The sequence below is a fragment of the Saccostrea cucullata genome, unplaced genomic scaffold, assembly GCF_032062105.1.
Source record: "Saccostrea cucullata isolate Sc308-1 unplaced genomic scaffold, CSIRO_AGI_Scuc_v1 ctg369, whole genome shotgun sequence".
In the NCBI taxonomy this organism is placed as follows: domain Eukaryota; kingdom Metazoa; phylum Mollusca; class Bivalvia; order Ostreida; family Ostreidae; genus Saccostrea; species Saccostrea cuccullata.
Genome location: NW_026922785.1, coordinates 149,962 through 162,041, shown reverse-complemented (window position 1 = coordinate 162,041; position 12,080 = coordinate 149,962). Strand labels below are relative to the sequence as shown.

General features: G+C 33.6%; 1 protein-coding gene across 1 annotated transcript in view; it reads right to left on the bottom strand.

Moving 5' to 3' along the window:
• LOC134262464 (low-density lipoprotein receptor-related protein 1-like) overlaps positions 1–12,080 on the bottom strand; it is a 70,363-nt gene that overhangs the window by 47,438 nt on the left and 10,845 nt on the right. Inside the window, exon 2 of the mRNA XM_062744854.1 lies at positions 542–670. Within this exon, the coding sequence (XP_062600838.1) occupies positions 542–670 (129 nt within the window). The remainder of the gene's footprint in view (positions 1–541; positions 671–12,080) is intronic.

The window sequence follows — 12,080 nt, the reverse complement described above, 5'->3', positions numbered from 1 at the left end:
ACTTCATATTTGGTATGTACACTCCACTAATTAAGCTCTTTCAAATGACGTCAAGGTCAATGACCTTGTGACCTTGACTGTGACCTATATGCTAAAAAAAGATTTTTGGAACTTTCACATACATTTTGAACCATAGGAGATAGAGACCTCATATTTGGTATGCATTCTCCACTATTTACATGTAATTTCTTTCAAATGACACCAACGTCAATGACATTGTGACCTTGATTGTGACGTATATGCTAAAAATAGTTTTTTGGAACTTTGTTGCCGCCAGGCGCATAGTGTTTCACAAACACAGTTTGGATTACCACTATACTTACAACTTATATGTCAGATTTACATTGCTAAATGACTAATCTCCCAAATACTTACTTTTTCAGAGTTACCATCAAACTCACTATCTAAAATGAGTTACCACCATACTCAAATTCCCTGTCAGAGTTATCATAAATTACTACTCATTATCCATGTCATCTACAAGTAATCACAGCCTGTGTCAGAGTGATGACCCTTTGTTATAAGCCTGTTTTATACTCACATTCCGAGTCGGATTCATCTGATCCGTCATCACAGTCCTGTGCTCCATCACATTTCCAGCAGCTGTGGATTTCCTCTATCCCGTCATGACAGGTCCAGTAACCAGCATCATCTGGACACTCTACATCACCTGGCAAAATAATAAACCTTATTACTAAATATATAAAACATAGGTAATCAGAGATTACGGAGCTCACCTCAACGAATGTTGTCTTTAAGTAATTACCCAACAACAAGTGTACATCCAAAAATGCAAAATTTATCCAATTTTGATCTGATACTTTGGAAAAGACCTATATAAAAACTTCAAACTACACTGTTCTTCATCACGAAAATGTGATTAAAATCCAGCATCTGAAGCAAGTTTGAGAGTTCTCATCCCTTGATGCATCATTTGGGCAAGTTTGATTTATATGAGCCTTATAGTTTCTTGGTAATAGACCTGCACCCATAAATGTTACCTGGTCCATTATCTGGAAAATGTATGTCAAATTCAGCATCCGGAGCAAGTGCATAAGTGTGCATCCTAAGATGTATCATCCATGCGAGTTTGCACAACACAGGTCTGCTAGTTACTTAGAAATGAAACCTGCATAAAAATTTAACCTCTCACTCATCAAAAGAAAAATGTAGGTCAGATACAGCATCCAAAGCAAGTCTGGTAGTATGCATCCGAAGATATATCATCCATGCAAGTTTAGTCATTATTAGGCTCATTGTAACTTGGAAATGAAACCTGCACCAAAAACTTTAAGCATGTTCACTCATGCGGAAAATGTAGGTCAGATTCAGCATCCCGAGCAAGTTTGGTAGTATGCATCCTAAGATGTACCATCCATGCAACTTTGGTCATTATAGGGCTCATAGTATCTTGGAAATGAAACCTGCTCCAAAAACTTTAACCTGTTCACTCAACCAGAAAATGTAGGACAGATTCAGCATCCGAAGCAAGTGTGGTAGTATGCATCCTTAGATGTATCATCCATGCAAGTTTGGTCACTATAGGGCTTATAGTTACTTGGAAATGAGACCTGCACCAAAAACATAAACCTGTTCACTCATGCGGAAAATGTAGGTCAGATTCAGCATCAAAAGCAAGTCTGGTAGTAGGCATCCTTAGATGTATCATCCATGCAAGTTTGGTCACTATAGGGCTTATATATGGCACACCAAATTCACAAAAATGAGATAAACCTAGTTTCACAATTGATAAACTAGGTTTATCGACTGTAAACTATAGTTTACAAACCGTAAACTATAGTTAACGATTCGTTAAGTATAGTTTTCATCTGTAAAACTATATTTAATGGTCGTTAACTATAGTTTACGAACGCTAATCTAAGTTTATCTGTCTGAATAAAGCGTTAACAATAGATTTTGTTGATAAACATAGATTCATGTTTGTAAACTATAGTTTACAATCATAAACTATAGTTAAGAGTTGTTAATCATAGTTTCACAAATCGTGAAACTATATTTATCAGATTAATAACTATAGTTAACGGTTTGTAAACTATAGTTTACAAATCGTGAAACTGTATTTATCAGATAATCTATGTTTTGCAATCGCAAATGATTGTTTTCGATGTTAAGTATAGTTTACGGTTGTGAAACATAGATTTTCGCGTTAACTATGATTTACAGATATAAAATATAGATTAACGTTGTTAACTATAGTTTACAGTCCGTAAACTATAGTTTACAACCGATAAATCTAGTTTATCGACTGTGAAACTATGTTTTGCTCATTTTTGTGGATTTGGCGTGCCATACTTATAGTTACTTGGAAATGAGACCAGCACCAAAAACATTAACCTGTTCATTCATGCGGAAAATGTTGGTCAGATTCAGCATCCAAAGCAAGCCTGGTAGTGTGAATCCTAAGATGTACCATTAGTGCAAGTTTGGTCAACATAGGGCTTATAGTTACTCAGAAATGAGACCTACACCAAAAATGTTAACTTGCTCCAAAAACATTAACCTGGTCATTCCCTTGCTAAAATTGCAGCATCTGAAACTTTGACTGGTACAATGAAACACATTAGAAACATCTTCCATGCATGTCTAATCAATATAAGACATAGAAGTACTTAAAAAGAAAACTGCTCCAAAAAACTTAATCTTAACCCCGAATGCCGACGCCGAGGGTATTACATAAGCTCCCCTAACTTCGTTGAGGTGAGCTAATAATATAGAGATGTCTCCTAGGATTCCTAGCTGGACAAAATGTATCATTTATTTTTAAAAATATAATCTCTTCTCATCTTTAAGAAAAGAAATATTTACATGAGTAAGTTGCAAAATCTTGCATTGAATTCGAGGCTTCAGAAGCTGTTATATCAAGCACACTTCTTAACAAGCCAAGAATTTTGTGGTAATTTATGCTAACTATCCTAAATATCCATGTTAACTTTTCAGAGTAACTTAGTTGTCCTAGTGGTTTGACCAGTAAGTCAAAGGTTGCTCAGATGCTGGTTCAAATCCTGGTATGAACACTTGGCAGTATAATTAGACAGGACACTTTATTTGCATTGTTTTAGTGCACCAGGCTGAATTGGGTACTGACTAAATTATGCTAAACCACCTGTAATGGACCAGTACCTGCATCCAGGGGCAGAAACTCTCATCTGCTTTGTACCACAGAAATCAGGTCTTAACTCTAGAATTTGAGCCTGCATGGCTAGGATTTTAAACAAGAGACACTGGTTGTTAACCAGTAGTATATTAAGATCAGTACATGCCCCTTTTCTTACCAATTCTTTAAAAAATATTGATTTCTCATCCAAAGGTCTAATATATTGAATTGATGTCTGGCAACTCTCTTTTTATTTAATCTATATTGTCAACTAATTATGGATTTAAATTGTAATTTCCTGAGCAGCACCTGTTGATAACGCAAATCACACAAAACTATATTGATATTAATCAATATATTTCCAACTACCCAGACAAATTAACCATTCATTATCGAGAAATTTTACAACACTATAGAGAAAAAGATTATGGTATAATGATATAAAGAATGCAATGTAAAGAGTTATTTAATACCCAAATTATTGGCTTTAAGAGTAATGATTGGTATTGGTTCACAAAAGTACACATTAATGCTTGTTTATTTTCCCTGACCTAAAATAAATTCAGAGAAAGTTAGAATGTCTTCTGAATCAGACATGCCCCACAATGACCTGGTGTATTGCATAACATTTGATATGGACAGCAGGTTTAAGAAAGTTGTCATGTCTAATCTGCCAGCTCTATACTGATCACAACCAAACCCACCATTACTTGATAATGTGACTCTTGTTACAATCAGTTCACATTCCCCTCAAAGGCAACAAAAATATATCACTCGTATCATAATTACCAAGGTGCACCTGAAATATTTGGAGATTAATCCAGTATTTTTAATGTTACAATGTTTGAATAAAGAATTTTTCAGTGGGTTATTTAGTTATTCTATCCAGCGATTAAGGGGGGACCTATGTCCGAAAAGTCTTTGTGTGAAATTTTCAAAACTTTGACATTTCTTTCCTGACCGCTTGCTTTTAATTTTTAGGTATTAAAACTAATACCTTTATATGCTTATTTTTACACAGGAGCACGTGCAAAAACAGCGTAAAATGCTAAAAATAGATTATTTTGAGGCATTATTGTTTTACCCCAAATATGCTCGAAAATGAACCAAAAATGTCAAATCACATTCAAAATCAACAGGTATTTCATTTATATGACTTGTTTCTTTAAAATTAAAGCAAATTTATTGTAATTAATCTCGCATGAAAAATTATAATGGAGCACAATGTAAGTGTCACCCCGTTTTTCTTGTCGTATTTTTTACAATTCCGACATGCATAACAGGTAATATCTTAAAAAGTCTTTGTGTGAAAATGTTGTAATTCATATTATTTGAAAGAAATGATTCATCTCTTTCTTTTAACAAAGAAAAAACTATACCTTTATGATAAAATAAACGAGAAATATGACGTTTTCTTTGATTTTCCTACGCTTGTGTCATAAATATTGACCTTTCTGCACTACAAAAAAGGTACGTAAACACTGACAAACATCCGAAAATAAAACTATTTTGCGAAAAACGAGTATTTTGTTTTCATTAGAAACAATTTAACCAGATTAATTCTTTTCTTCTTCATTCCAATCATTCTTTTTCTCTCCCCCCCCCCCCCCATTTCCCCGTCAACAACCAACACCTTTTAGAACCTAGGAATGACTTTATCGCAATAAAATCTACATGTACTATAAATGAATTATTAAGCAAATATAGGTACATGTACATTCTTATTTTTTTTTTTAGTTTGATCCAGAAAATACAATTAATGATAAACATAAAATTAAACATATTTTCCTGATTTAAGCCGCTTTTTTTGCGGAATTTCATCTTATCTTTTTGCACTTATATATCAGCATATCATCAAGGTATTTATTCACAACTGAAATTGCGATTAATTATCAACCAAAGAATGAAAATTCTAATATTAATAAACTCCATAAATCAAAACTGTTATTACTAACAAATAAATTTTCTTTTTGTAAATTGGGTACGTTATTGATTGTTAACAATGTTATGCCTATATCACAGTTGCAAAAGTCAACAGGTAAAAACAAACGTCGCTATTGTGACGTCACATAACGCTGCTTTGACGTAGAACGACATAGGTCCCCCCTTAAAACAGAAAAATACAGGTATTTGTAGTTTTTTTTCAAACTCTTTCTAAAAATATAAGCTTAGAATGCCAGACTTCATGGGTTTAGATAAAGGACCAAACTAAGCAGAACTAATAAATTCCTTGACATTTTTTGGGTTTAGTCATCAGTGCAAGGACACATTTTCAAGATTGCTTTGTTTCTTTCAATACCATCTTAGTAATGAGTTGTGTCAGGAACAATTGATAGTCTCTGTACAAACTTTCTTTCCTCCCTACAATCAAAATTTACTCCTTTTGGGAGACAATGCCACAATGCTTCAGGGTTTTAATGACTCCAGCAAATAGAATTTTCAGTTCAACAGAAAATAATAGCCTCTTTGATGATTTACAATCCCAGATATTCAAAAGATTCCAATGCAAAATAAATGCAAAGAAAAATGGAAAGTGGTATTAATTAACTTAAAACTATCATGGTATCATCAGCACTAAAGCTATTCCTACCAATTTACCAAGGTATCGGAAATAATTTGTTGCTAAAATTACTGCAACACTATAACACAGAACTTTTATTACATAATAAGAACTCAATTTAGTTATCCTTCTACAAACATAACAGGGTTGCTAACTTTTAAAACTAAGGAGTCCCCCCCCCCCAATTAATTTTAAAATATTCTGGAGTCCAGGAATTCTTGTCAACTTAAAAAACTGTAAAAAAACAAAAAAACAAAATTAAATCTTTTCTATTACCGTATTTGGCCGAGTATAATACGCATTGATGTAAAATACGCACCCCCCTTTTTGAGCCTGAAACTGGGGAAAAAAACGCAGTTCGGATGTATTATACGCAACAGAAAAATTTACCAAGCGATGTTCTGAACTATGAAAATCACGGTAATTTGTTACGAAAATCGGCGCGAGGATTAGGTGTCAAAAATTTACTGAACACACTTTTTTTAAAATACGCACTTTATAACTTTCTCTTAATCCTGACATTTCGTATCGCGGCAATCTGGAGAAAATTATTTATTCATTTATTTCAACAAAGCACAAGATAATGTTGCGTAAAAGTATTAACAGATTTTTTTAAAGAATAGTTACGGTGATTTTGAAATTATGCGTCGCCATATTCTTAGATGAAATAATTTTATTTCAACAAAGCAAGAGATATTGTCGAAAGTTTAACAGTTGTCATATTTAATTTTGGTTCTAGATAATCATGCTTAAAATTATCTTACAATATTTTAACAGGAAACGAAATTGAAACATCAAAGTATTTATTTCTTTGAGAAGACTACGATTTTCCTCTTCTGAATCTTCGCGGATATCTTATTTTCTAAATGATACCACTTTTATTAAAAGTTTTAGCATAATTTATATTTCATTTCTCAACTCTCAATTATTTAAACAAGAGGCCGATAAGTATAAGATAAGGTAAAATTACATTGAACAAGTGTTTAATTGTTTAAAGTGCCGTAATCAACACATGCTCACCATGCTCACACATACGAAAGGTCATAAACCGACCCCCAATTTTTAACAAAGAAAATAATCACAGCAATTAACATGGCAGTAAATAATCAGTTCTCTAATTGTAAAAACATTGCTTTGGAGTCGGTAGACAATTAATTGCCCCGAGGGGTGTTGATAGGTAATTATCATTTGACCAGCGCACGTGTGTCACAACATTGGCTTCCTTTCATTGGGACGTATGGAGGGGTGTTAATATTGTTGCAGATTATCACGGAGTTATTTTAAACCTAAAATTAATATTTATTTTATTGTATTTCATTAAAAAATGATTTATTACTTTGTCTGGCAGATAAGGTGCATGTGCACTATCATTCCGGAAGCACGTGACATAACTATGAGTGAACGTCTAAAAATAATATCGGTAATGGCGGCCTCCTCGGAGACAATCAACATGCAGCTCAAATTACTTTTAACTTACCTTTTCATGATATTTGGGCATAAAAAGATTATGAAAGTGACATTTTTAAGAAGCACACCTTCCAACAATAACTTTCCGAAGTTTAAAATATGGCAATTAACAAAAGAAATTGCATATGTCTCTAGGTGATACTACGGTATGTACGTATGATAGCCGTGTTTCACCTGAAAGAAAAACTTGTCAAAATCCCATTGTGATGTAAAATACGCATCCCTTTCTCACAGAAATTTATTTTAGGAAAAAAGTGCGTATTGTATTCCCCCAATTACGGTATCTCTGAGAAGTATACTTTGCTTTCTATGGTCTTTAATTTTTTTGGCAGATTTATAAATCATTTGTGTAAAAATTCCATTCCCCCCTTTACTTCAACACCTACAGATAGTCAAAACACTACTGATTCAATTCAGGGTTTGATGGTAAGGAACCATGGTCAAGGTCCAAAAAAGTTCCAGTAAAAATTCTTTCTCCCCATGCGTTTTTTTTTTTTTTTTTTTTTACAGCCTTCCAAGAATTTTGGGAAATCAAACAATTAAACAAAGACTGGCTTTAATATTGAAAAAAAAAATTGAATCCTTCAATTAGCACCTAGTTCACAAACGGTCAGTTCAAAATTTCGATGACATCCATTGTCACAAGTGAGCTAAAAATGAGCGAAAAATGTCATCTAACCTGGAACTCCCCAACTAAAACTCAAGTATAGTATCTAAATTAAAGGTATTAAAACATAAACATTTGGTTATATAATAACATCTTTGAGACAAACTTAAATGTCAATAAAATGTCTTGTACTGATATTAAAAGATGCACTATTCACAAGAGAAAAGATGCAACATTTGTTTCGCCATGTACTTGGTTTTTTCTAGGCTCCATTTAGCCTAAGGGCATATGCATCATTTTCTGGGGATTTCAGTGCACTATTTGTTGTATCTGCATTCTGATTTGTGAAGCTCTAATAATTTCTGTATTTCTGATTCCTTTATAAATATCTTACAGCTGTGAATAATTGATTCCATTCTATTATAACTCTTTTTTCATTTAAATTGACACATTTTTTAAATAGTTCAGATGTTTCATTACAAAAACACACATATTCATAACTTTTATGACTTTCTGATATCAGATTTTTTTTTTAAATCTGCATTGATTTTCCCAGGTATCTCTGTTATTAATCAATTAACGTTTTAGCTCAGATGCTACTAAACATAAAATGACAGATAAATCCCGGTATAAATCAGCATCATGAAATGGCCTTCAGCAAACTGTGTTAGACAAATCATTCACTGTACGACAAATTACACTTGTAAATATTGACAAATCACATGCATCAATGGACAAAACCATTTAAAATTCATACTGCATTTAATTTCTCTTGTTGATTTAATTGCTCCAATAAATACTAAATAACGTAGCTCCTGATGAACAATCAGTTCTGTAGGAGGGGGTTAGGAGTCATTCATTGAGAGGTGAATTAAGCTAATGACCATACTATAGATTCATTCTTATCCCTGTTTAAAGGGTGGACACAGGAGGAGACACAAATTAGTAGCCTTTACTAATCAATAGAGTCACATAGAAAAATGCTACCGACGAAATATTAGACCTAATATCATTTTACAAACCTATAAGATACAAATTGATTTCCAATAGCTAGTGTAATCCTGCTGTGAAAGTTTTAAGAAACATCTGTACTATATGAAATTTTGAAATCAAGCTTAGAAAGAGCAAAACTTCACTATGAATAGTTATAGTATTTAATTATAGGTGTCATTTTCAATTTCACCTTCTACAAGCTAATCAAATAAATGTACTAATATCTGATCCACAATCCACACAAAACCTGAGGGCTGTACAGAACCCCAGCTATTCTTACCAATGACCAGCAAAGTTCTGGCTGTCTTATCTATCCACAAAACAAAAATATAAATGAAAGAGTCCATGAATTTTAGAACACAATTAGGGAAATAAAGTAAACAAGAGGCCCAGGGGCCACATCGCTCACCTGAGCAATTGGCTAGGAAAAAGCACACATCAGATCAGAACTAAAAGTTTACTGAGCGGGGAGGGGGGGGGGGTCTTTTAAAGGTTTCCATAGACATTCCAATGTTAATCTTTTATCGGCCATTTGGCCCCACTCTATTGCCGGGGGTCATGATTTGAACAAACTTGAATCTACACTACCTGGGGATGATTCCACATGAGTTTCATCTTTCCTGGTTCAGTGGTTCTTGAGAAGAAGATTTTTAAAGATTTTTCCTATATATTCCTATGTAAAACTTTGATCGGAAATTTTGGCCCCACCCTAACCCAGGGGGCCATGATTTGAACAATCTTGAATCTACACTACCTGAAGAAGATTGCACATGAGTTTCATCCTTCCTGGCCCAGTGGTTCTTGAGAAGAAGATTTTTAAAGATTTTTCCTATATATTCCTATGTAAACCAGAAGTCTCTGTCGAGACTGAAGCTCTACTGGTTTGTACTTATTATATAGCAAAGGAAGAGACTTAAGCAGTTGGGAATTGAAACTTTACAACAGCAATAAGGCCAGCATTTTTTTATTTTTAGGTTTACGAACATCAGAATGAAAAAGTCCCGTAGGAGGAGGAAATAAAAAAAAAAGATAAAATTATATTTTGGATACATGATAAACTTTTCTACATTAATTTTTGCTTCTTTTTTATGCTCTCCTAAGAGGCTTCTTGTCACTGGACACATAAGGGCTACAAAGGGGAAAATACAACCTTTAATTGTTTATTTCATCATCTACCAGTTGGGGGCAGTGATATAAATCTTATGATGTTGGACAAAATACAGATTTTTTTTTTAAAAAATCATTTTTTAAAATCTCTTTTAATAAATCTTCATTTTTTTAAATGTGTGTTAGGTAGAAATTATACTAAAATATTAATATACTCGAGACCTATAAAAGTAATAATTCCTTTCATAAAACAGACAGGGAGTATTCCCAAGGAGGGGTAGGGTGGAATTTTTTTCAGTTAAGTGTAAAATAATTTTTCTGGCTGCCATAAACAATACTACATGCCTGTATATATTTGTATATTCTTGTTTTTAAATAGTTGAAATATTTTATTTCTTTAGGTTATTGTTTATTTCTTCCTCAAATGGACTTAACTTCTCCCATAGTTTTATTCATTACATCTGATGCATAAGCAACCCTTTTCTGAAGAATGATGCTAAGACTGTAAGCTATGACAGAAACCTAAACAATGTCTCTGACAATAGCTACCATGGGCAGTTTTAAACCTGTGGGAGGAAAATAATTTACAATTACAGACAGTTACTTTTGAATACGGATACATAATTATCTCACCACCATGTCACTTTGCAACAAAGTCGTCAGCATTTTATTGTTCTCTGAACGGGTGAAACGTTTTGAATGGCACTCTTATCGATAAATATTTACATTAAACCAAGCTTTAGTGCTGCTATGGACTTGACACAAATCTCCCTTCATTACCCGCCATGTTCATTTAAAACCGGAAGTACGAGTTCGTAAATTTCAAAATCTCGATCCCGACTCAAATTTGACACCGGAAAGAAAAAATTCTGTTTTTCTCAATTTAATTTTTTTTCTGAAAATTCACAAACTTGAGCGGCGGGTTTGTAAACCTAAAAATAAAAAAATGCTGGCCTGAAAGGAAAAAGAAAAGCATAAGAGCATGATATGCGAAAAATATTTAACTATGAAAATTGGTCAGATGTGTATATTGGTTACTGTGCAATAAAATCACTGGTCAAAATTACTCAACCATGAAATGTATGGCGTCATGTAGGGGAAGTGATAAAAAGCCAAAAAACACGTGCATGTTGATGATGACAATTTTGTGATCACATTTTGTAGTGCCAAGAGATGCATCAGAGTTATGGACATCGTTTCCCGATATTTGCAGTCAGTATAAATTTTCTTGCAATCATGGTATGGCTGACGGAAGTTAATTTGGGTCTAGTAATTGAATTACATAAGTAAATAAAAAGGCAACAACATGTTGCTGTGCAGTTTGTTTTTAACTTTTCAACCAAAAAAGTTTTTTTTCGGTTGTCAGAGAGTAACTTAAAAGGTTTCCAACCAACAATGACGGTGACGTTGGCGCATCACAACGTCACATCAAGATAGGGCTTTTCATCATGCTACCCCGGTTGGTGTCAAGTCATTATCACTGAAACCGATATTATTACAGCAGACAATCATACTCATAATTTTCACCCTAATACTGACAGAAACTATCTGCTCTAATTTTATGCGTGAGCTTGGTAACTTTACGCCGATTTTACTCTCACACGCACACGTATGCGCCGTATGCGTCATGTTTTTAGCAAGCTGAGAATATGTAGCCAGTGTTTGTCGAGACTTCCTTACAAACATTCACATGTACCAAATCATCTGGATTCTGTAAATTCTATCCTAAATCGAAACTTCGTCGGATTCATTGGGCGGGGGGGGGGGGGGGGTGTTAGCTTTGGAACAATACAGCTAATCTCAATTATTAAGACCACCAACGGAAGGCTTGAATAGTAATCCTATGAGAAAGATAAATGCTCTGGTGAACTCAATACACAGGAAAATCATGGCTGTTACTGATGCGCAAGGGAGATGATGAGAATTTTTATTTTAATTTTTGGGGGTATCGATATATCAATTTCACTAACTCAGGAATTATCAGTCAAGATCACACAAGATTTTGGTTACTTGTTGATAAACATTGAATTAAAATGTTTGAAAATAATATTTGAAAACATATTGGAAGTAATAGTTTAAATTTAATTCAAAAGTTTACTTTGCGTTTCTTTTTCCTTTCAGTATATTTTCGGTAGATTTCTTAAGCAAAAAAGACATATTTTTAAGAATAGCGTCGAAGGGCGGTAGGTGTAAGATTTCTTATTGGCATTTGGCCAGTTGTTTTGTTCCCT